The 27,291-nt window shown below is 33.6% G+C and overlaps 1 protein-coding gene across 5 annotated transcripts; it reads right to left on the bottom strand.

Moving 5' to 3' along the window:
• Nucleotides 1–1,901: 1,901 nt before the first annotated feature.
• Nucleotides 1,902–26,464, bottom strand: LOC105348386 (ETS-related transcription factor Elf-3). Of its 5 annotated transcripts, none has more exons than XM_066085781.1 (7): nucleotides 26,412–26,464; nucleotides 8,045–8,090; nucleotides 6,914–7,061; nucleotides 4,597–4,800; nucleotides 3,859–4,107; nucleotides 3,189–3,387; nucleotides 1,902–2,698 (listed from the first exon to the last, which is right to left on the bottom strand). In XM_066085781.1, the coding sequence occupies exons 1-7, from the start codon at nucleotides 26,447–26,449 to the stop codon at nucleotides 2,584–2,586; spliced, it is 999 nt and encodes a 332-aa protein (XP_065941853.1). In that variant the 5' UTR covers nucleotides 26,450–26,464; the 3' UTR covers nucleotides 1,902–2,583. The 5 variants fall into 5 exon arrangements, with proteins under 5 accessions (XP_065941853.1, XP_065941852.1, XP_065941854.1 ...); XM_066085780.1 differs by lacking the exon at nucleotides 26,412–26,464 and adding an exon at nucleotides 23,012–23,226; XM_066085782.1 differs by lacking the exon at nucleotides 26,412–26,464 and adding an exon at nucleotides 17,151–17,651.
• Nucleotides 26,465–27,291: the final 827 nt, after the last annotated feature.

Below are 27,291 nucleotides of genomic sequence, written 5' to 3'. Positions count from 1 at the left end.
TCTGCTCGACATGTTTGTGTATGGGCTATGGTACACAGGTGACCGTTAAGGCCTATCGGCCTCTTGTTCTGATCGACAACTGGATTAAGGATACTGCTCATACGAAAGAAAACCCGGATTGTTTTCACACTGACAGCTTTTATTGTTTCATCTTCACATAAAAATGATATTCTATCTCAGGGCTCATCTAATGAATATATATCACTCTGATGTTAGATTCTGGACCTGTAAAATGACGGGTGTTTTTATGCTACCCTACAAATATCTAAACGTGACCCCCTTACCGTAGTTCCTCTTCAATTATACTAAGCTACGTAATTTTATACCTGATGTTTACAGCGTCTAGAATTTTTATCCTTAAACTGATTTCTTTTTTTTTTTTTAGATATAAACCCCTTATATTTCCTTGAGACTCTTCGGACCTGTTTGTCAAGCGGTGCGTTGGATCCGATTGCTCTCATATATAACCGACATGATTCTCCATGTAACGTGTGTTATGGTAAAACTTCCTCTCGGTCAGTTGTAAAAGACGTCACTGTAAGAAAATCAGGACGGGCGGGGGGGGGGGGGGGGGGGTGGGGTGGGGGGGGGGAATGTTTCCTGGCGACAAACGCTTTTCCAATTCGAGGAAAGTTGCTATAAATTATTCACGTGTACCACAGGCACCTGACGTTATGAATTTAGGTAGAAGGTTTTGTAGGTAGAAGGTATTTATTTTCATTATTAGAAAAAATTATAAAGTCAAGTACTAGTGCCTGTGACATATACATCCAGGAAATCGCTGCAGCACGTAGACACATTTGAAATTGTAGAAGGTGATAAAATGTCTTGCATGTGAAAGTGTGCATGAAAGAAATACACGTCAATAAGTTATTTGCAATACCTGATATAATGTCGTAAAAATCGTTTGAAATGAAGTTAATTTTACGTTTTAGATCTGGCTCTTTGTACATCGCACATTCTCTTGCTAGCAATCAACAATCTGCTTGCTGTAACAGTTGCACTATTTATACGTTTCTATAACCCTCCATACGTTTCTATAATTTCTGCGACATACATGTACATGAAGTGAATACATGATTCACCGTGGTGTTGATTAGATCGCATCTGTTGCAAATTGCCGTGAGATGGAATGAATTGAATAACTTAATATATTGTATGATGTTATATTACTAATATATTTTTGATATGTATGTGTTTACAATCTCTGGAAAGAGGAAATAAAGAATGAATGAATGAATAAAATCAAAACAATTGTTAATGCTTAATTTCGCATACAGTAAAACTACATGAGTTTTCAAATCATAAATTAGTTGGCAACTGTTAACTATTTTTTCTCGAAGAATTAATTGTTCCTTAGGTAAAAATGGAAGTATACAACCCAGACATCACACGAAATAAAAAATTCATAACTGTGTCAAAAACCATATTTAACCATTTATATCACTCGAGTGACACTAACATAGGATTAGAATAAGTAAAACGAGACTGAGAAAAATTACAATTTTGAGGTCAAATAGGTGTGTTGGGACAAATTAAGTTAAATATAAACATTTTATAATAGTATTTAAATTCGCGGCAAACTTAACATTAATAATTACAAAATTTTAATGCAAACGTAAATAGAACCATTTTTAGATCTTGTAATATATTGGAAGACTTTTAGTATATAAACGATTAAAGGATTTTGTGTATAGTTCGTAATTTTATTTGATTTCATGCTTTTATGGCAAAAAGAACATTTCATCTATGTTAAACTATACCAACAACTTTTAACAGCAGCTGAAGTATATCTAAACAGATCAGATGTATTTACAAAGGCTATCATTGATATGGCTAAAAATATAGTCTATAAATTGCATAAATATACATATCTCTGTGTCAGTATAAATTTGAAAAAATTTACAAAAATCAATATCATATATGATCATTTTCTACCGTGCGGGATATTGTTAATATATGTCGCCGGTAGAGTTTCCACCATAAGAACACTGAATATGCAGCCATGGCCGACTGGTCGAACACTAATCTACTGTAACATCAACCATACCGATCACATATTAATGCACCGGTATGTACTTACTATAGTACTCCGGTACATGTGCTGGTTCTAGCAACCATTATCATACCTTACAAGCACTTTTAAATCTATTTACAATTCCGAAAAAATGAAATATAGAAATGTAAAAACTAAAAAAAAAAATAAACTCCACCATTTAACGTCTTCGAATCCAGACGATGTGAATGATCAGTTACAAGTTTACCTCTCTCTCTCTATCTTTCTCTCTCTCTCTCTCTCTCTCTCTCTCTCTCTCTCTCTCTCTCTCTCTCTCTCTCTTTGGGATGCAAAATGTCAGACACCGGCCGTTAGTACGTGTATGTACAGGTATTTGTGGTGTGAGAAGAAGATATATATACACGCATATAACAATAGGGTCAGCTGTGAACATGAATGAGATTAAAGAAATCGGGGTCACTCAGCAGCTTCTCTCGCACGGAAGTCTCATTTTGCTGCCAGATGTTGCACTTAATCAGTGCAACAGTTGCTGTATTATACAGCCTCTAAAATATCAACTCAGATCACTACAGTGAGTTCTTATGCCAGCCGTGTGCTTTTGGTCCAAATTTAAAACACAGTTTCTTTGGCAGGCCTCTGTCTTTTGGAATATCTGCAAAGTAGCCTTCTTTTCTTGAATATCTGCAAAAGACAAAATATTTACTTAATATTCCTTATAACACATTTTCATCAAGAAGAATGATTTATTATATTGTCAAAATCTGCATTCATTTTACCCAAATTGTCATAAACGTGAATGGCAAACTGAATAAAAGCCCACTTGACAGTTGCAAATGACTTTACCATGCAAATCAAAGCTATCCTTAATTTCTTTGATATACATGTGCTTGACAATTGATTAATTATGTTAGATATGTCGGCCAAATTGAATTGTGTTGTGGCGTTTTGTTGTGGTTTCGGTTTATCAAAATTAATTTAACATTTATACCTTCATGTAAATTGATTGTATGCAATTATAACTCACTGTCTTACAAAATGCTCTAAAAGGCTTATTCTTCAGCTTAATTCTTGCGTCGTTTAAAAATAAAAGGAAAGTAACTCCAGTGTATGTTTCAAAAAAGAAGTTAAAGAAGTTGTCTTTCCTTGATACATTGGACAGGGGGGAGCTCACCTGAGTGAACGACTGAGTTTTTCGTAGGTCATTTTGGACCGGTTGTTTTTCTTGCTGCCCCATTGTTTGGCCACCTCATCCGACTTGACAACCCGGAAAATCCCTTCCTCTTCCGATTCCCATTTTATAATCCGCGGACAGTACCGCTCGTCGTGCAAAAGATCGCGGATAAACTCCCACAGATGATAGACACTGGACGCTGAAAATTAAAATCAACACTTGAAAAAATCATTTGAATTACAGTTATAAAAACCGAAAAACAACTCGAAAAAGTAAATATATTCGTTAAGTAATTATTTCGCGCCTATTTATAAATTGTATATCGAGGAAATTATATTTATCATTTTGTATTTCTACTCGATTTGTTATTGTTTTTTATCTGTGTAATAATATATATCATCTTATCATCATGTTGTTTTAAATTTATATAATTATTGTTAGATTATACATAATTTTTCGGAAGGTATTTGGGTTAAACTTGGTGTACCAATATTTAAAGAACTATGGGCAAATACATGTAGCTTTCGCCAGACCAACAAGCCTTTACTACATTCTAAAGGGGAAGGTAATTCGAAGAAAAATAAAATTAAAACTACTCCAGGTTTTATATAATCTAAATGATACACTATGAGGGCACTTATTACATGAAGCAGCTTAAGTGAAAACTTACTTTGTCCCTTCTTCCGTCCAGGGCGCTTCTTTTTCTCCGAACTACTGGAATGTTCGTCACTGTCCGTCTCACTCATGACGTCATCTTCATCTTCATAGTACTTGGACGGCAAGATTGATGGATCCGGAAGACCCGTGTTGGGTTCGGATTTTACTTCTATTTCTGATAGGGCGGGGTCGCGATGAGAGTGGCCCATGCGCTGAAGAGCAATCATTCCTTGTCGATGATTCAAATCGGCGCCAGAAGAATCTGAAAGACAAGATGCGCGGTTGTACTTTCTTGGCAATAGAAAGTTTAACACTTTACCAAATTTAACCTGATAACCGGAAAATAAAATCACTATTATATAATACACCTCCTTAATTATGGAGGTATGGAACATGTATTGAGCTTTGTGACGTATTTTCTTTGAAAAAAAACAAAACTATAACCTTAAAATATTTTTTTCGTCACCATATTTTAAACGTTAGCTACTAAACTGCAAGAACGAAAGCTGTGACTTTAATAGTTTGTATCAAATTTACAGAATTGTAATTGAGAATATCTAAAATGTAGTTTACAGTTCAAAATTTTAAAACAGTTCATATTACAAAAAAAAATAAAATAAATGAGGTTTGTACACGCATTGTGTTCACACCATAATATAGGTATAATTTACACAAGTCTGTCAGCAAAATATTTACAAAGTAAGAACATAAATTTTTTTAAAAATATAAAAGAACGTCATGAACGGCATACCTGAGCTATAGTCCGAGTGATCTCCCGTTGATCCGGGGCTGTGGGGGTATGACGTCAGTGACCCGTCGGTCGGTACCTCTACTTCGTACTGAACTTGTCCGAGTTCATTGGTGCCGTCACAATTCACGAGGGGCTGGGAGACTGACCACATAGGGAAGTGGACCAGAAGGTCGGAGGGCTGTGACAGCTCGTATATACTGGAGTCTGCAAAAAACACAACACACACGTTAAATCCGCTACTGACTGCTAGCGAGAAAGCCCGGGGCAGCCCGAAAACGAGGAGATTTTATAGAGATTGCATGGCAGATCAAAAAACACACTTGTTTAAGGGGTGAAAACTTAAAGTCGCTGAAGTAGCGTTATGTGCATTTTAACTTCCTCGTCCGGGTCTTTAAGGAAAACTAGCAAAAAATGTCAAGAGCTTTTCAATGGACATATAGACACTTTTATTTCTTTTCCATCAAATTCCGTTTGTACACTTATGAACGAATACAAAGATGCATTTGTTAATTCCGCTGTAAAATATTGCAACCTAATTCAATTATTTAAGATATCATAAAAATTTACATTAAATGCAAGAAATGTTCATAAAATTATATGCATTCTGTATAGCCACCATGGACGTTTTCCAAATCTCTTCTTTCTCTCTTAGATTAGTTTCAACTTTTCATAAGTCATTTCTAACGTTGAAAAATAAATATTTGTGTATCTGTGTGATAAAAAGCCATCCATATGCTACTAAGACGTACTCTATAAAATAAAAACAAATACCGGGTTATATAAATAATCGCCGACGGTGTGTACGAGACTTTATCTTTTATCCGGTTTGATTTACTTCCATATACGAAAATTGAAAATCTTTGCACTGATATGCCTGGTACAGATAAGTTTAACTATTGGACATTATAAATAGATCATGAGAATTCTGAATACCAAGTATTAAATTTCTCATGTATGCAGGTATATACAAGCATTGTTCATACATGTACAACAGTAGGAGAACTGTCAATTGGAATTACATGTAAAACGTTTCTTTTTATTTGTAGATATCCTTTATTTACATGAAATTTAAGAGTTTGGGGAAATGAGTTCGTTGATGCATCGCTGATTCATGAAACGAAACTAGAGAAGACATGGAAGTACTGAATGAATGGCTCCTTGCTGAGCATTTAAACATTACATATCACCGACCATTATTGAGATATTTAAATAGCCGTGAGCGCAGAGACAATGGAATCCCTGATTTCTGGGAACTACCCAGCATTCACCGGAATCCAAGGTCGTTTGCAGCTCGCAAGGGATTCCCCATGAGTTGTAAAAGGTGCATTGTACCCAAAGTAAACTATGTTGTTCAAGTTTCTTTCAGTTTCACAACTTATGAAAATATCAACTTTTCAGGAAATTATACCATGTTCAAATGTTTAAAGCTCAAAATGGTATTGTACTTGAGGGTACGCTTTTTGATATACACATAACCTTTTTTTTTTTAAATAAAATTTACTTTCGATTTACATGTATACCACAAATATAAACTTTGCACTTCTTCCCTATTACACAAATCAGTACGAAGTAACCATTGCTGGACACAATGACTTTGTGTATAAATGTAGAAGATTAAACATTATTTATGTAAACACAAAGATAATTTATCAGTAATATAAGAGAGAGAGAGAGAGAGAGAGAGAGAGAGAGAGAGAGAGAGACCTACTGTATGGATCCCTGCTTATCGATTCAATCTGACACACCAAACATGCACATGTAATACTTGTACACGCCTTTCAAAAATACCCACATTTTAACTTCCGTTCCTAATATGACCCAGGTAGGTCCAGTTATTTGTAATATTGATTACGTAAAAAGCTATTAATGCTTGGACTTTTTCGATGGAGGTATGGTATAAGAGAAAGTCTATGAAGACAAATAAGTCCAAGTTACAATGCATCTATAGTGTAAAAAGAGACGTTCTTTATGTTTCAAACTACAGATACGTGAACGTAAAAAATATTTTTTTTTGTAAAATTTATCTCTGTCTCAAACGATAAATCTAAAGTAGCAATAGAAGTCCATTAACGTAAAATGATACAAAATAAATGAAGCGTATGCTAAAGTGTTTACAATGACCAGGGGCAATCAGCAGAAATTTAGAAGGAAATAAAAACAAGTAAATAAAAAGCAGGTAGTTGTTTCACCTGAACATGCAACGCAGCATTGTCAAAATAAAAAAAAAACGCGATTGGATCCAAATAGGGAAATATTCACCACGCAATTTCTACTTTCGCTTTGAGCTGCTATCAGCCCTGCATTTTTTCTCTCTTACCTTCAGGATCGGAGAGTGCTGAAGGATTGAGGAAGTCACTCTCGTCCAAACCGCGCCCGTCAGAGCCAGTGCCCGCCATATTGCCTAAGGACAGGTCCAGGGGTCCAAAATCTTCGGCTGTCAGCGAGTCCGTTAACACATCGGCGAGCTGCAAAATCGTCCCAGACCAGGAAGTTAAATTTCTCGGTAAACAGTAGTGATCTGGGTCGCAATATTTATCAATATAGCACACGTCAACCTTACCTGCCTGGGTTTTTAAATGACCTTTTTTTCTGGATAGGTACAAGGCATTCTACCCTGACAAAGCTGTTTAGTATATTAATAGAAATATGCACCAAAGGTGATTCCCCCCGAATAATTATTTTCTATTTAATACTTTGGGGGGGGGGGGGGGGAGGAGGGGGGGGGGGATATGTTAAGATTTGGGCAACATGACAACTCGACCGTGTTTCTTATACTATTGTGGTCAGATATGATATACCCCCCTTCCCCAATAAAAAAACGAGAAAGATAATAAAATTGCAAAACATAGTAATGTGATGTTGGTACCTATTAAAATCTGTGAAAGAGCATACAAACAGTTCATACATGTCACTGTCGATTTTGTTTTTGCAACAGAATGACCATTAAAAAACAAACATCAATTGAATTGCTTAGCAGGCATGAATATGTATCTTCAAAATACCGGTATTAGTTGCAATAATGTAGCCCTCTCCGATTTTTTTTCACTGACAACCCCCCCCCCCCCCCCCCCATCCCCCCCAAAGATAAGGCTCTGTAATTGTAACTACCAAAGACCTACAAGCCACTGTACTGTATCAGTGATGCATGCCCGCATATTACTTCAAAAGATGTTCAATTCAACGTTCAATTGACACATTGACTGGACATGAGAAAAATAAACGTATTCCTTTAGTATTGAAAACAATGTAAATGGGCCTTAATGTCTACAAAGTCATGTCGATAGTGTGCATTAATAAATATATTCTGATAAAGTGAAAATTAAATAGTCAAGATTATCTATAATAAAATAAATATCTAAAAATTAAAAATTGGATATCATTTATTGTTATTAGTTTTTTTTTTTTAATGATAAAATTAAAATAAAACAATTTCATATCATGAACTTACCGACGGAAAAATGTGGGCCGCCATAATCCCGTTGAAGACATCGGCCCTGTCATAAAGAAATAAAAAGTATATTTATACATGGTTATATCGATAAAATGTCAATGCCCCCAAATCGTTCAAATACATGGAGTGGGCTTTTTTTTTTTAAAGTTGACATACACATGTAGCTGTCTGTATTTAAGAATCAAACCCTCGAAGTCTAGAAAAAAATCTTATTTCTTTTCATTTTATCTATTCTCATATTGTATAAAACAACATAGAGAAAATATACAATACATACAATATTATATAAAAAGCAAGAGTGTATACTGCACACATCAAACTGGAGAGTTGACTCTCTCATTTCTAATGTTGATAAATTTACATTGGTTATTAATAACAGCTATTTTTTTACATGAAAATAATTCAAAAAAGTTGAAAGCATTCGGTCGTCAAAAATACATTGTTGGTAAATAGGCTTTTCTATATTCTTTCAAATCTGGATATATCATGATATAGTGATATTCATCGCCAATGAATAAATTATAAAAGCGGTGATTTCTAGGTACGTTATTCCATCTGCCTCTCTAAATTGGCAGTTTATGATAGCTTGTTCTAAATCTAAGTAATGCAGTAATATTATTCATAGAAACACTTGAGTTTATGTAATTTCTACGTACAAAATATTAGTAAACAAATTACAGATCAATCCTTTACTAGAAGCGTTACAGTCAGAGACCCATTTACAACGATAGAATTTTGACTGTAAACGAAAATTCAAATTAGGGGAAAAATGAATTAATAAAATCTGAAATTTTCGAAGCATTTAAACTCTAGCCGTACAAACATGTACACATTACAAAAGATTTGCAAATGTAAAATATCAACTTCTTTCATAACACGTTCATTATATACGTAAAAACTAAAAATGTTTGATAGTGAGCGGCTATCAAGTGTACAACGGTTATTACTTATCGACCGAAACGAGGAAATAAATTTAAAGAAATATATTGGTTAAAAAGGACACTTTTACTTAGTATGTAAACAGATGTGACCCACATTTGCAAGTTTAAGTTCCTGTTTTTCGCAAAACAAGGAAGAAAAAATATTGACAACACTGCAAACTGAATAATTATACTTGTGTGAATACACCAAGGTTAACAACTAAGCAACGGTTTATTTACTGCATGCATAAAAAATCAGCCTCAGTTTGTGACCAAGGGTAAGGTTCAACAAGCAGCACAACAAATATTTAATATCCAGATTGAGCATGCCATTGTATTAATTATCTACTGTTCATATACATGTAGATTGTATAACAAATTACATAACTGCATGTATTTACATGTACCATGATAAATATAAATGTACAAAAAGTAAATGGACAACGGGGCAAATGAAATGTAGGGAGAATTCAAATTCAAAATAAGATCAAACTTAAGACTGTATGCAAATAATATACTAAAAGTCCAATATTAACAAAGTATACTTCTCCGATTTATCATTAACTCTGATTTCTAGCTGTAACAGTCTCTCTCTCTCTCTCTCTCTCTCTCTCTCTCTCTCTCTCTCTCTGAAAGGTTGAGGTTATACGTACATGATTAAGATGACAAAAATGTAAATTATTCTATTACTAAATATTTGTCTTTCATACATCGATTCCTTCATATTAATAAAACTTTGTTAAACTCACTAAAATTTAAATCTAAAATTTTATTAAATCTACTGACAATAAACGGAATGAATTTATTGGAAAAATTTGATCTCCGGATCAAGATTTTTCTGCACAGACAGTTAGATAAAACTTCTACTTTAAATAAAACTTATCAGGACACATTTTAAGAAATGATTTTAGGTCATGATGATCGATCACAAAGTACAATATTATTGTTATTTTACGGCATATTTAATGCATTGTTCAATAGTTAAATTTTGCATGACGTTAAACAAATAACCAAGGCATGATAATTAAAACGCATAATTTACTGCGTTAACTGTTAATGTAAATAATTAAGGATTATCTACAATCAATACAAAGGGTAAGAGATACCGACTCACCCCACCCTAAGCCCCGGTCCTCCCCCAAATATAGCCTCACCTCATCGGAAATCACTGCTTACCCCGTGCTGTGATGAATATTACTGACCCTGTCGACGAGAGGGGATATACCGACTTTGTTGAATGTTTAAAAACATCCCCGGATACTTTCGTTTTAGCTACGTTAGCTGTAATATGAGACCGGGTTTTTTCTTTATTCACGCTCCGGGGCCAATAGTAGACATCCTATTATCCCCGCCCTGATCCGTGATTTTGTACAACATCGGCAGGTAAAATATTCCCACACTCCTCGCCCTTACGTCTAACATCAGGGTACAAAGTGATAATAGAGCTGCAGAACAATTTATGTTGTCAATCGTCCAACACAAAATGGACCCCAACTATTGTTACTTTGTACTTGTAGAGCCGTGTGGTCACTCCTTAGCCAAGGAATTTCTAAGTGCGTTTTAACAACGCTATGATAAAGAGCTCTAAGTGGTTGAATTTTTTCTCAAAGCTTTTCGATTCAAATAGATGAGTGCAATCTATCTTTTGCCTTTAAGTGCCTCATAATTCGATGAAAGTCAATTTGTCAACATTTACACTCATTTGAGACGCCTCTTACTTTTAAATGTTTCCTTATTTATTCTTTACTTATTGTATTTTTTAAAAAGAACACAGAGATGAAAAAAAATGACAACGACAAACAAACGCAAAAACGATTAAGAAAGAATATACACTCAAAACATATTTACTCGAAAAATATTTGGATTCTTTTTCTAAATGAATGCGAAACAACCCCGTTGCCCTGGTTCATTGCCACATACAGCCAATTAATTGTCCCTATTATATTTCATATTCTGCAAAACTGTAATTGTGAAGCATTCCTTATGACACTTATAACTTAATTCTACAGTACGCGTGTACCAAAAATTACATTCTGAGGATTGCATGTAATCTGATTCTTTTTCATGTTTTTACCATATTACTCAGTAACTAACTCCTGTACGTGCTATTTAAAGAATTGAATATGCCGACAAGACTTCCAATCTTGTAAACAGATTGATTATTGACAATTTTTGTCTGCATTCTGATGACACAGCTCAGTGCGTATAGCACCCACCCCTCTCACTACACAATAGCTCGCGATATCAGAAAAACAAAAATATCTGTTCCAGGTAAGAACTCACAAGTAGAAAGGTGTTTTAATGTGTATTTTGCATGCATGGTTTTTCTTTACTACCAGAAGACAGATACCTTTGTAACCAAAGAAAGGTTAGATTTCGTTGAATTTTCTAATCTAATTATAATACATACATCACAATATTTCATTCATAAGACTATGAAGTACATACATAATTGAAATAAAGATTATTATGATAAAAAAAAAAGTAAAATAAAAACCCGAAAACAAAAGTATAAACTAACCTGTACTGCATTGAGCTAAGGTAACTTAGCCACAGGTCGATCAGAAAAGGAGGAGAACACAGTCATCCAAAAGAAAGAAAAAAATACCCTCAAGTCTGCTCAGATAACAGTAGACCTGTCCATGCTTACAGAGGCAAGAACAAACTTAAAAAAAAAAAATCAAAAACACAAGTCTTCCGGGTTCTTTTGACGAGGACACATTTACCGTTGATACGTAGTCAACGTATCAAATTGTCTGAAAAAGTGTCCATTCGGGACCATAAAGGAAGAAAATAGGATTAAAGTGGCTGACACGATTTTTTTCTTTCTCAGAAGTTTACCTTTTACAACCACGACTTACCTGCAGAGTTAAAATACCTCTGTTTGGGTAAATATAAATGCATTATCAAGTTTTGCACATTGTGTTTGCCATTAGCTTAGAGTGCACTTTTCTTATCTCCCTTTGCGCAATGTGGATATCGGAATGAAATACGAAGGCAAGGATTTATCACTCATAACTGAAACTCGTAAGAACATGTACCCGTTCAGAAACTTCACTCCAACAAAGCACCCGAAAGCCAACAAGATCTAAGAAAAAAAATGTAGCAAATCTTGTGAATTTGATTCAAAGCTTTTTGAAGTGAAGATAAACGCAAAACGGTCAAATTACAAGCAATATGCGAGTTCCATAATTTTGCAAGCACGATGGAGCAGAATGTCTAATTCAGCATCCTCGTATTCAAAACATTAATTTTACGTACATGTATATATTTAATAATATTCATGTATTGTTAAGCTATTAATCCTGGTTGGGAGATATCAGTTGAATAGAAGTGTGTAAGTTAAATTATCTCTTTATGGAATACACATAAAAGTTTGACATAAACAACATATGGAACCAGATTTTCTTTATCATGTTATTAGTGTAAAATTTCTAAGACATCCGTGGATAGCACATAGGAAGACTGAAATTTAAAGTCATCTTTATGGAGAAATTTTCCTTAATCTAACCAGATATACAAATAGGTCACTGCGATAATATCAGCATACACATTCTACATACCGCTCTCTTTATTTTATCAAAAGTTTCGGAGTACATGTACTTCAAATAAAAACACGGGTAGATAAGCTTTAATATTTCCAAAACCTCCCCTTGATATCTGGAGCGGATTTAGCTTAATCTGATTTGCATGCGTTCGTTATCAAATCTGTGGACATTTTATAGCTATGAGACAAAAACTCGACCCAGACAAGAATTAAAAGCATTTGCATATGTAGATATCAATTAAAATCCATTAAATATATTCTTTAAATTTTGAAATCAGGATTACTGTTTTATTGGTTCAGTAGTAATCATACGTTTGTATTTGAATCTAATGAGTATTTTCTGCCTTATTTCTGATGAAATTCGATCGTTTTGATACAACCACTGACGAAGCCAATCTCGTATTGTCCGCCTACACCACTTTTACAAACGCTTTGTTTAGCAGTGACAACGTTTATTCAAATTCCTATCATAAATGATATTAATATTTCCAATGGCATCAAAGACTGTATTTATTAGCCGCAGGTACATGTAGCTCCCAGTCTGAAAAAAATCGGATGGACGTACTAGGTCATTCATCCGAATTTTTTTTCAGACCGGAAACTACAGACCTGCATTTAAGACTTTATACATGTATGCAATGTTTTGTTTATAACATGTAATCAAAAAGGGAAACATGCCAAAAACATTAGCGTAATGTTTTCAAAGTTACAATTGTTGTAATATGTGTACAGAACTTCTATCTATTATTTGATTATGGAGTGTGTAAATGTCAGAACCAATCAAAACCGGTTACACTCTAACCCCCCCCCCCCCACCCCCCCACCCCCGGATTTGAGTTTTGATTCAACTATACTTGGCCGTGGAGTTAAGCAACAAATCTACATGGTATAAATCTCAATACATGCATTAAAAATCAACAAATGTTAAAACCTTTTACAAAAGAAACAAGAGAAAAGCTGTCTGACAGCAGACCGAGTTTTCTTTTGAACAGTATCCATAATCCATTAGTCAACCCTGAATTGATAAACACTACCTATCCATAGAAATGGGGTACTCTATATGCAATATTTTGCCAAAAACTAATAAAAGTTCACCAGGCGGATTTATTTTACAAAAAATATCATAAATCAGAATCCTAGTAATATGCACATGTCTGATATACATGTACATGTATGTATAATTGATCTGCATAACAATAACTTCCTATCTTGAAAACTGTAGGAGGAGTTATCGGTACGATAAGAGTATCCTATATGCAATATTATGCGAAAAAATGAGTAAGTTCATCAGCTGGTACTTTTTTGACAAAATCGAAACCGAAGTAATATGCACATCTTTGATATACATGTACATTGTATGTAAAACTGATCTGCAAAACAATAACTTCCCAACTTGAAAATTGTAGAAAGAGCTATCGGTACAATAAGGGTACCTTATACGCAAAAGTATGCGAAAAAATAACTAATTTCAACAGGTGTTTTTTTTTCATATATCAAAAATCAAAATCCTAATAATATACACATCTGCAAACCAACAACTGTAAGAGGAGCCATCCGTTTAATAGGGGTATCCTATAATTATGCAACAGTATGCGAGAAAATGGCTGGCAACAGCTGGTATTTTTTCCCCATAAATACTCGATCATCAAAATCCATTTAATATGCACACATCTGAAATATGTACAATTGATCTGCAAATCAAAAATTTCAGATCTTGAAAACTGCAGGAGAAGATCTTCGTATAATAGGGTTACCCTTTATGCAATATTATGCGAAAAAATGACTAAGTTCAACTGATGGTATTTTTTCATTTATGCTCAAAAATCAAAATCAAAATAAAACGCATATTTCTGATATATACATGTATATGCACAATTGATCTGCAAAACAACAACTTCCTATCTTGAAAACTGTCGGAGAAGTAATCCGTACAATAGGGATGCCCTTTTGACAGCCACTCGCCCGCCCACCATATTCACCATTTCCATGACAGGATTTTTTCCTTTAGCTGATAAAATTTATAAATGATGCTTTTTTCATTTCTTTAAAAATTTATTTCCAACTTCAAAAGATGAATTCAATCATAATGAGCTATAAATATTCCGACTTTTGTTTTGTCTGTTTTGTCAATTACAAAGAGGGTGCATTCGAAATGAATATGGATTAACCTGGGGCTAGCTGAAAAACTGTAGCACAGCGGGAAATTTGGGATGACGGATCTTAGAGCTACGGTTCCATCCATACAAAAAAAAATATGTATGTATTGCGCACAAAAAGTTGTGTCTTTTACAAAAAATAAGATTATCGGGACCGATAATGTAAATTTTTGTAAAGAACAAATAATTTATATTGTAGGAATACAATGATATTAATGTAAGGATAATAAATATAACATATCTGTTGTTCACTCAGTTGTAAGTCAAAACATCGTTCGAAGCGTAAACCGTCACCGATTCTGGCGTTTACACGTTTTTCATAATCAAAATACAGTACAGGTATATTGTATCGCGGAGAAGTGGATAGAGGTTGCATGCCTTTTCACTTTTTGGAAAGACTGGTGTTTATCATGTGTCCATAGAATTAACAGTTATAAAGGGTATCCACAAATTATCAAGACTGTATAATTTACAACCCACAATACAATAAAAAAGAAAATCAACAACTCAACGGGTTTCATGCTATAACGTGGATATCCCAAAATAGAAAACAAATGACAAAAAAATTGACAAAAATGTTTAAATAAGCGGATAAGAAACCCTGGACGTTGCTTTATGATGACTTCATTATTTTGAAATCGGGATTCGTAAGTCAAATCAATACTGATATTTTTTTTGAAATTACAAAAAATTGAGAATATAACAGGCTCAATACAAGAGAGACAACTCATTGTCTGATTTAGACTTACTTAAGGTCTTTTTGTAATCGAATTATTCTAGTAAGGAAATTGTATTCCGGGGTATGATGTATAAATTATCATATGTATTTTAGTAAGAAAAAACTATCGATCGTTCGATTAGAAAAGCAACTTTTTTACTGTTTCAAAAACATTAATTTTAATGTAGAATTGATTTTCTATATAGCGTTGTAAAAATACATACATGTATTACAAGCATACATGTAAGGGCTTCCATTTTAACTAGAGGAAATTAATCAACATCAGTTTTAAATTGATTAGTTTAAATTTTTCATCTATTCGTTTTCTTCTATAGAAAGAAAAACCCATCAATAGATTAAAACACTAATTTCTAACTATACACATTTTGTGAAGGACATTTACTTCCAACATTCATAGTATGTATAGTTTTCGCGCGTGTTTACCTAAGTGTAATACGATTTAATTATATCGAATCTTTTATTCAACACAAACCACTCACCCGTTGTGAAATAAATGTTTTGCTCTTTTGCCGAAGTTAGAATGTCATCGTCAATCCTTGCTTTGGCAGTCGCTTATATATATATATATATATATATATATATATATATATATATATATATATATATATATAGTATGCAATGGTTTAAAATAGAGTAATAAACATATTCATGTTAATAAACAGTGTAAGGCTATGTAAATGAAACCTACCCGGCTGTCGGAAGCAAATTAAAAGTGTGTGTAGGGGGGGCTAATGATCTTATTAAAAAATCTTCAAAACAAAAAAGGAAAACAGATTATGGTTACAGTTATGTCTTACATTGAAAAAACTGTGATAAAAAATGCAAGCTCGTGAACCAAGCCCCAACGTTGTAAGGACGATAACTCGTACAGTTTTTGTATTTAAAATGTCCAAGGTAGAAAATGATCAAATAGAGGATACATGCTCCCTGATCTGCATATGAATTTTTCTTAACTTATCATTGATATCAACCAGAGTTCCACAGAACTATGAATTCTTATACACTTTATGTATCGGTAAATAGCTGAGTTATTGAATACAACGCCTGTACAAACACAGTTTACCCAGCATCGAGAAAGGTCAGGAAACTGTGAAAAAATGAGGAAATAAAATCTAAGAGATCCCCGGTGGATTATAAGTGGTTATAAATGTGCGTAATAAAACGAGAGAAGAAAACATAGAAAAACGCACACGTACATGTACATGTGTGTACACATGCGTATTATTCGAGGTTGTGAAGATAACTAGTTGTACACACATTAGTATCCAGGATGTGCTACGACGTTGAACACAAGATAAACATAGCAACAATGCCGAGGTACTTCGGCATCGTGCTCAGATTTCGCTATCATAGCGGGCCACACTTCCTTATAAACACTACACAGATATTTAGCCGCAGGCGTGTACATGTACAATATAAAGTTAAAGGCCGTGTAGATACATGTATGGGCGTAGGATTTAGTTCATATATAAAGATTTAAACAATTTTTGATTTAACGAAAGGGTTTAAATGACCACTAAACCTAAATTGGAGCAGATCAGAGCCTGTCTTAGACGAGTCAGTAATCCATTTCGGACGAAGAAAAAAATCAATATTGAGTATTTCACAACCATCGCTCTCTAAAACAAGAAATATATCGAGGATAGTCGAACAGGAAATGATATATAAAACAAAAACTGACACAACTGTGAAACTGAATAATGTGTATATTTCTTTGGCGGGAATAAAATCCTGATTTTACCTGCCGTCTACGATGGCCACCCATAGCATAATCTCCAGCAAGCAATTCTACTTCCTCCTTTCGTGTTCAAATCATTGGGAGTCGATACATACAGCGGTAGCGGCCTCGTGCCTTTTTATCACCATGAATTTACTTCCTCGTCATATCTAGCTGGCTTGTGCATGTAAACGCCAGTAACTAAGATAATAAATCAACACCGTCAGTAGAAATCACAAGTATATCGTCTTTACTTTCCACGAGAATCCATGTTTTAGTCCATCACACATAGTCAATGGCGACTAACACTCAATTAAACATCCTTGTGTAACACGCCGATGTTATGCCACGTTAGTACAAGCCAGGGAACGTTTTGACCTTCAAACAGGACACATTCATACCATATCTCTTTTTTCTGTTGCTCTTTTCCTTATCCGGGATTTGTACGAGTTACAGATCGGCATTTAATTTATGTGTACACTCTTACGTTCGATACTCATGCTCTCGGAAGGTCAAATACGGGGTCATTCACCGACACAAACAAACACACCTTCACTTATAATTGAAAAAAAAACTATTGACCCCATTTTTTTTTTAAATTGATAAATATAAAATCCTAATTTACATAACAGAAAACCACTCTCTCCTTCTCCGTGTGTTTCTGTGAGAGGCTAGTATCGTTGTTCCGAATTACTCGCGCATGTAAACAAAGCCTATGATTATCATAGGCGGATCTACAAGTTTGTGATAATGAAGGTGTGTTATACGCCCCTGACAGTGAAGCAAATTACAAAGTATAATTTACTTCCGCCTTTATAAATGTCAGGCGCAATATGGAAATAGTATACTCATTTTTAAGGTGTTGTTTTTTAAATGCACACTGTTGAATAATCGGTCACTTGTAAAATGTTACAATAATCTACCTTTTCAACCTAAAACCATATCTTAAGTATGACAGCTAGACTCTAGCTGTTTATAACCGGGGTATATTATCTAGGATATAATGGAATATGACGATCTTATTTGGGGTGTGGACATGATGTAAATGTATTCTACAATCATTCTGATCCAGTTTCTAGTTTCATTGCCCCTCGTTTTTCGAGGCCTCCGAAAAAAATTACCTTCAACCGTCATTTAAAATGTAAAATTTAACAAACAGTGCAAAATAAAAAAAAAAAACTTGATCTGTATCTTTTTACTTAAGAACACGTGTTTGTACTGTGGGTCTGGAGGAAATATTTACCTAGGTGAACGTTGAAAAATAATACTTACATGTATATACTTGCAACATTCTGATTCTTTTTAAAATCCACATTACAAATTAAATTGTTCTGTTTTTGATAGATGCTTTTTTTCTGAATTTTGAGACTGACTTGTCGATACACATTACTCTTCTCAAGGAATATTGACTATTTTCTATGATACTGTTTAATTTTATTTTTCAAATCGCGTTATTGTGTGTATTGTGACGATAAATTAAAAAAAAAGAATTACCTGGTATTTGTTAAGAAACTTCAGCATGTCAAAATCAAGTAAAAGCGTCGAATGTTTATTTGCTGAAATTCACTTTTAATTAATTTAAACAATAATTGTGTTGCCACACTTCATCGCTATCGAAAAATGTATTATATATATAAGGATCAAAATATATCAAGGAACGCGTGTTACATGTACCGACCAAGTATAAGTTTGCTTGAGGACAACTTGTATACTTTGTTCGTGTACTTTAAACTCAAACAGGTTTTTGCATCTTAGAATAAAACAAAAACCTTTTCAATTATTTTTTATGAAAACTCCTACTCATGTCTATTTATGATGTCGTTGTGTTGATGATGATGAAAGTGGGGGTGGGGGCTAGACTAACCATCAGAAATCTTCACAAGCAAAACAAAAAAAAAATAGGGGGGAGGGGGAGGATTCCCATTTCTTTTTTAGAAATCCTAATCCGTGGGGGGGGGGGGGGGGGGGGAGGGGGGTGTAGTATACCTATAAAACCCCAAATTTCTTTTAATCTAAATCATGAATTTCCTAATCCGGGGGGGGGGGGGGGCTACTATACGTAAAACTCCAATTTTCAAAATTACTATTAATATTTTATTCTTTTTTAGGTAAATTTAGGAACAATTATGTTTGCTGCGAGAAAAAGTGTGGGTCTGGTCTGTCCCTGATGCTACATGTATGTGTCTGATGGTTAGGTCTAACTTTCTAACTTTGCAAAAAAAAGTGCCCCCTCCCCCCTCCCCCCCCCCCCCCCGGTTCCGACGCCTATGATAAGCTTAACGGTATTTATATAATAATGTGATGTATAAAAATGACGACGACAATGATATTTCATAAACATAATGATAATGATTAAATCAAATTTTAGATTATGATGAAGATAAGTTAAATGAAAGATCACTAAATGGCGTAGCTACATGTATGTCATTTAATCACCTCTAAATTACATTTCAGTCAGATTTCATGCAGTGGGCTGAATGACAGAGCTTTATCCTTGGGGTGACAATGAAAGTTTCACTGATAATGAGCAATATTTACATTTACTTTCTTTCCCTCTATTAAATTGCATTGGTTGATTCGCGTGATATTTACACATAACACAGAAGACCCAATCACCAAATCTGGCGCGTATGAATACATTCAGTATTCCTTCAGTATTTCTCGAAGAACATGAAATGACTCTTCTCGCGACTTCAAACCGGATCACGACCTGATATTATACTTACGCTGATTATTATTTGATGTAAATATGTCTTGACAGTTAAATGAATTCAATTGATTAATTACTTAGCATACCAAAAGTAAATCCGACAAACTACAGAAAGAGAAATAAAATTGTGTTATTCGAATTTAAAACGCTGAGCACTATTTTTGTCAGCATAATTCGGCTGTTCTAATGGCTCTTCCGTTAATTTTGCATTACTCGTTGAATAAGGCGGAGCTTTTAAAAAATAAATCATATTTGCAGGAAGGTAATAAATGTTTAAAAACGTTAATATAAGCATTAAATCATTATTTTTTGAAAGATGTGGTCTTATAACTGCAACGGTGTGTGCAAACAAATTATCATAACGCGCTAGCGCGCGTTATTCAATTTGTATGCACACACCGTTGCAGTTATGAGACCACATCTTTCAAAAATAATGATTCAATGCTTAATATTTACATTCACTTTCTTTCCTCCCATTAAATTGCATTGATAGATTTGAGTGATATTTATGCATAACACAGAAGACCCAATCACCAAATCTGGTGCGTATGAATACATTCAGTCTTCCTTCAGAACATGACTGACTCTCCTCCCGACTTCAAACCGGATCACGACATGATAATATACTTGGGCTGATTAATATTTCATGGATGTAAATATATTTTAAAGATTTAAATGAATTCAATTGATTAATTTCTTAGTATACCAAAAATAAACTCATCTAATTACAGAATGAAAAATAAAATTGTGTTAGTAGAATTTAAAAGGCTGTTCACTATTTTTGCCAGCATAATTCGGCTGTTCCAATGGTACTTCCGTTAATTGCGCATTACTCGTTGTATAAGGCCGATATTTTTTTAAATAAATCATATATCCGGAAAAAGAACAAATGTTAAAAAACGTAAATATAAGCATTGAATCATTATTTTTTGAAAGATGTGGTCTCATAACTGCAACGATGTGTGCAAACAAATTTTCATTACGCGCTAGCGCGCGTGATTCAATTTGTATGCACACACCGTTGCAGTTATGAGACCACATCTTTCAAAAAATAATGATTCAATGCTTAAATAAAAGCTATATATGATGATGATGATGATGATGATAATCGGCCAGGTGGTTTTTTTTTTATAGCCATTAAAAATTTTCAGTAATGTTAATGTGTTTATTCAGTAATATTTGCTCGGCTTTTACATGTAATACGTGTTTCTAGCTTTAATTTATTATTATTTTTTTTAGCTTCTTGTATGCGATAGCTTTAAACGATGTGTCAGCAAGTTGAAGTTGACACGTAATCAGTGTTGACATTGAAAAGAAAAAAATAAATGATGGAATGCGTTTGCTTGTATAAACACAGATGGCGTCTACTTTTTGATCATTGGGTCATGTAACATCAACCCAGATAATAACTTACCTTATCTAAAGAATATTTTATTTTTTAAAGTTTCTACCCAATGAAACCCGACCACCTAAGAATTTGGTGATTTTGACTCCCAAAAATTAGACTAGCTACATGCGTGATCAACTACCCTATAGAACAACAAGTCAAATTTTCTGGGTAGAACAAACGCCGCTTTAAAATTGTTTTAAAGTTTTGTCATGTTGTAAATTTTGAATTTACTGGGTGGGTATAAAGTTGTCATGTTGTAAATTTTGTATTTACACCCAGTAAATTCAAAATATACAACATGACATTTTACATGAAAAACATCCTTTTTAAGAAACCAAACATAGTCAGAGAAAATGAGAAGATTATCTTAACGACTTAAACAGGAGAACAAGCAACTATAAAAGATGCCTGTCCAAATTCGGAGAAGAATGTGGTTGTTGAGAATTAAACAAAACATAGCACTGTCCTTGCACAAACAGTTGATATTGTTAGGACGACAATATCTCAGTTGTTTTCGCAAACAACACTTAGTAAACAACATATATGATAGAAAACATTCAAAGCTAAGAAGTGTGATCACATTTGATACCTCCTTCTATATGCCTGAAATGAATGTTATGTAACTACATTGTATATATGAGTGGGTCATCTTAAAAACAGCTAAGTTATGTGTTTGATTATTTTAAGGTGAACGATCATCTGATCTGAATGTTTGAAAGTTGCAAAAAATAATTCAAACAAAGGAAATTAAACATGGTTAATGTTAATGATTGATGCATCTTACCAACTAAAATGATTGTCTTTGCAATGTATGAGCGAATGTAATGGTGATGTATGCACCCATGCACATGCATGGAAATGAACGCATGTGCGTTTCAAAGTGTCGGTGACACAATTTAGATATATAGAAGTAGACAAGGATTTTACATGTTCCTCCCGAGTATTTTGAGTCGGATCGTAACTGTAAGTTGATGTACTCTGTGCCACTTCAGAGTAAAGAGGATAGCGAATACAAACTGGTGTTCGAAAAGGGCGCGCTTAATTATGGTTGAGAAATTATGACTATAAATGTCCTTGGTTTATTTAAGATGTATACAATAACGGTATGTTCGCATTTCATGACAATGTACATAATTATATGTATATTCAATCTAGATAGTATAGACAATCTTCATTTTTATTCAGTTATTTTTTATATGATCACGAACAAGTGCTGTTAGGATTCCTCGATTCCTAATAACGGTTATACCATACCAACCAACTAAGCAGCAATCCCACCGAGACTATTGACTTAATATGTGTATATACAATGCTCAGAGTCATGCAGAGAAAGTGCAGTCGATCTTGCATAAAATTGGAGGACAAAGTGATTCACACAGAATTTTAAAAAGAAGAATAAAAACACACGAAGCTGTTTATATATAATATATTCACAATTTCAGTTCAAAATCGGGTTTTCAAACAAATATATATTTAATAATTTATTGCCCAAAAATAAAAAAAAACTTTCAAAATATATACTATTGAAAATGTATTTTTGGACATTTCCAAAAACGGGGTCCTTAACATAATTTACCTATATTAAAGATACAATATTTCAAAGACAAATTTGAATACAAATCAAATGCTTATGAAAATATTTTAGTATTACAGACAAATACAGACTATGCATAGCGAAAGAAGAAAGGCATGTGTTATTTGTTCATCATGATAAATACTGTAGTAAAATAATTTCATTCATCGAAAATAGCAACGAACCAGGAAGATTATCTAAAAATAACTCACCGAGCGTTGCAGTATTTCGTATAAGGATGGAGAAACATACTTTTTGGAATGAACAATATTCCGGTACCCTTAGAAGATTAAAACCTCCCGTTGACGTTGACTTCAATATTTCAAATAATTGATGAATCGACTGGCACACAAATCACATTATGAACGAAGCAAAGAGCAATATTTTTTAGACCGGCAACGGCTTAGTTTGACGAAATAATATTTTCCGCTGCGCGACACATGAACAGATAGGAAAAACACAAGTGCATCCGGATTTTCGGGAAACTCGCACTCGAGTTTTCTCGCCCGACCCTTGACGATTATCAGAGGAGGGTTTCACGAATCTGAGTCAGTTTGTTGGCTGCGCGGCTTAGGCCCAAACTGTTATGTCACTTTAAATATACAACATCCCTTGTGTCTCTTACCCCCTTTTTTACACCACAACAATTTTAACATGTACTAAACCACTTATTTCAACATGCCTTCATCGTTAGAGCGAAAGAAAAATGAATGAAAGATATTAACCGGTAAATGGATAGATGAAAAAAAATGCTTACACTTACCAGCTGATGGGTTTGAGAATTGACTCATTATACAGACAGTGATTAAAGTTTACTACGACAATTAAAAGACCAAAACAAAAAAAACAAAACAAAGCGACCACGTGACTGATGTCCTTATTATCATCAATCAAGGACCTGTATAATTTGCATATTATGCCTGCATTTTCAGAAAATAGAAGCACTGTACAATAGTTATGCAATTTGAAAAGACAATGTCGGATTTTTGTGTTTTATATTTAGCATCGCCCATGAGCTAGCGGGAAAATCCAGAAAGGGGAATTTATTGAGAAGAGTCATGAGTTGAATATTTTTCATATTTTATGTTAATCATTCATCAAATGATAACTATGAGTTAGAAAAAATCATGCCTGTCTGGTCTAAAAATGAGAAATGCATTTTTCTGTTGTTCTTGCAATTCATAACTAAGGAAATGATGAAAAATTTAATATATATGAAGTTTGTCTATAAATATGGACGGTGCATATATTTTATATCGTCTGCATCATACTTAAATTTGAAAACCTCAACTCTTTGAAATCGCACAGGTCTTTACACATAAATAAATATAATCATGTACCTAACACCTGTCATGACAGCATTTAAAAGAAGAAATAGATTAATATATACATGTACCGGCGAAGCTGAAAGAAAGCGATGGAATTCGAGTTACGAAAAATTACCTAATGTGAACTATGCATTTCACCACCTCTTGAGCTATCTGTTTACAAGTGAGTAACTTTACATGCTAAGCTAGTTATTCATTAAATCAACGGCATTCTTGGAAAGTACACATCCCAATGCATTAAAAAATAGTTGCTTATTTTCTCTGATAATCCCCCTTTATTCCTCTTTCCAAACCCTTTTGACCCTATCTAAAAAAAACATGATCATATGGACTATCGAAATCATAATAATTTGAAAAGTTAACTGCATTTAAACAATGACAAGCGCATTGAATATAATGAAAGTAGCAATGAATTTAACTAAACAAAATATGAATAACGATCACTTGTCTTTGTTTCATGCAAATCTGCCTATCCTCTTTATTTTGGAGCGTGAGATGAAAGTATTCGAAACGCATTCTTATACAGCTATAACCTAAAACCAAAACACTATTTTGTAAATAACCATATTGAAAGTTATTAGAGAATAAAGAACCCCCCTTTTAAAGTCTTTGTTTCGAGTTTTCTCTCGTTTTCTCTCTCTCTTTCTCTCTCTCAATTTTTCTCTTGATTGACAGTAACTGATTTCGAAAAAAAACCTGATCCAATGTGTCAGTATTTGCTAAAAGGTCCGGTTTTAGGCTTCTATGCATTTTGCTGTTTTTAACCAAGAAGTTAACGATTATAAAACATTCCATACTTTAAAGAAGTACATGTATTTGCATTCAAATTCTCCAAAGCCCTATTTTTGTCCTCCACCCCCCCCCCCCCCCCCCACACACACACATACACACACAAACAACAATAACAACACAAGACGATAAAAACAACAATGTAAAATATGTAGGATGATAAAATATACAAATTATAGAATGAAATATTAAAAGATACCTAACGTTGCAATATCAAATTAGTATCAAAATACGTGTAACAAGCATGAAACAAATAACTATTGGACAAACGTAGTTAGTTTAAAAAGAAACGTGTTTTAGATCTATAAATTCTAAACAGTTAAAAACTTAATTAAGTTGAGGTAATCTGGAAACAGTAGTTTATTGCATGCATTACAAACTCAATGTACTCAATGAAAGTTACCCTGTAATGTACTTATTTCATCCCAATCAAATCCAGCTAAATAATTATTATGGTTTACATCATTTTTTTTCACAACGACGCATATTCTTCCGTGGACTCTTAAAGTAGGAAAAAATTGAATGTCTTTATCATTTACATGTATATAATTACTTTTTTTCTACGAATGTTTAAACATAAACTCCCCTCAGAGCTTCAGCATGTACATGTACATTGTGTATACATTCTATAATACATACTGTATTTCAACTAATTTTTTTCAGCAATGATTGTAAATTTTACGATAGAAATTTTGCTAAATCTAATTTCAATTTAATATTTTTTACTTTGAATAAAAAAATAAAGATTACAATTTTGAATGCGAAAAATAGGTCCGAGGTATTGGGAAATGACATGACCCTGGCTAAACATACTCAACAAATGTAAATTAAAAATTGCACGTTTTTGAATTCATTCAGAATTGTGTTTACATATAATGTTTGTGACAATTGTTTTGCAAACATTTCCCCTTAAAAATAACATTTGCAAACGTACTGGACTTGCAAACATAATCTTATCGGATATATTTTAAAAGAAGATGTATTCTGTTGAAAAAAAAATATTTCTCTGTTTTTTTCCAAGAAGGGGAGGGGTAGGGGGGGGGGGTAGATTTGGTTTGCATTTCTCTTAAAATCAAAAGAATTCTAAATTGAAACCCCAAAAGCATTTGTATATAGTAGAGAATTAAGTCCAAGCCATCCGTTATAAAATTTAAAATCTATACGGTTTGTGATAAGGCTTTTGCTTAAAACTTTGATAAAGTTGATAAATTCCATAGATTAAAGTCTATGAAGCACGGTACAAACTTGCTGTACTTATATGTATAAATGTATTATTGCATGCAAAATTGTTAAATGACTAATTAAAATGGAAGTACATGCCTATGGACATAACAAACATTTCAAAATTTTACCACATGTTTTGTCAAAACAATTGCAAAATTAAAAAAATAAGTACATTTGTATCAAGGTATATTTTCCTACTATGCTGCAACACCATATGCATATTTCAAAATCTAGAAAATATACTTTTAAAAAAAATGAGTAAAGTACTTACTCCAACCAGTCCGGTAACTCGTCAAGCTCCAAAAGCATTTTGAAAATTCAACGCGGAACAGGTAAGTGAAAGTAAAACAAAAGATCGACCAGGTGTAAATATCTTTATATAGAAACGGAATCGCATCGTCACACAAATAAGAACCAAATTAATTAAATACAAGAGCACGTGATAGCTGTAGAAATCTCCACGTGCAGGGATTTCCCAGTCAACGCCGGCCTCCAGAGCTTGTGATCTACCAGGAATGCCCAATTGCAATACCTGCCCTTTTTATCACCCATTATGTATTATCAGGTATGATTATGTATGTTTTTTCTTCGTAAACAAAGAGAATTCAATCAAACCTAGAGTGATATAGTTTTTTCCGGGTTAAATGCGTCACGATTTGTCTTTTAGATCGCTAAAATCTTCGCGCTTTCTGCACGAAGGTTAACAAAATTTTACTACAGCTGGTACTACTAATGCAAGCTAATTGTCATCACCACCAATGCTAAAAATACTACTTCCATCAGATTTTCTTTCGTGAATGTTGCTTAAACTGAAATTTACAACAATTTAATTAATATGAGTTTATAACTGCATGTTAACTAAATAAATTTCGTTATAAGAATAGCATAAACAATAACAAAGAGAACAACAAAAAGCAGTCACAAATAACAAATATTTTGCAACTAAATATTGTAATACTTCCTAAGAGTTTGACCATATTAAGCTTTGTTTATTCATACTCTGCAACTGTTGCAACTGCGTTTAAGAATTAAAAAAAATGTACATGTATGTAAATAGATATGTGTATTAATTTTCTGAAAATGGAAGTGTGGCAAAAATATACATGTAATACCGCAGATATACGGTAAAGAGTACACATTTTCCCTCTATC

This window comes from Magallana gigas, chromosome 5 (assembly GCF_963853765.1).
Source record: "Magallana gigas chromosome 5, xbMagGiga1.1, whole genome shotgun sequence".
Lineage (NCBI taxonomy): Eukaryota > Metazoa > Mollusca > Bivalvia > Ostreida > Ostreidae > Magallana > Magallana gigas.
This window is presented reverse-complemented; position numbering and strand designations above follow the sequence as displayed.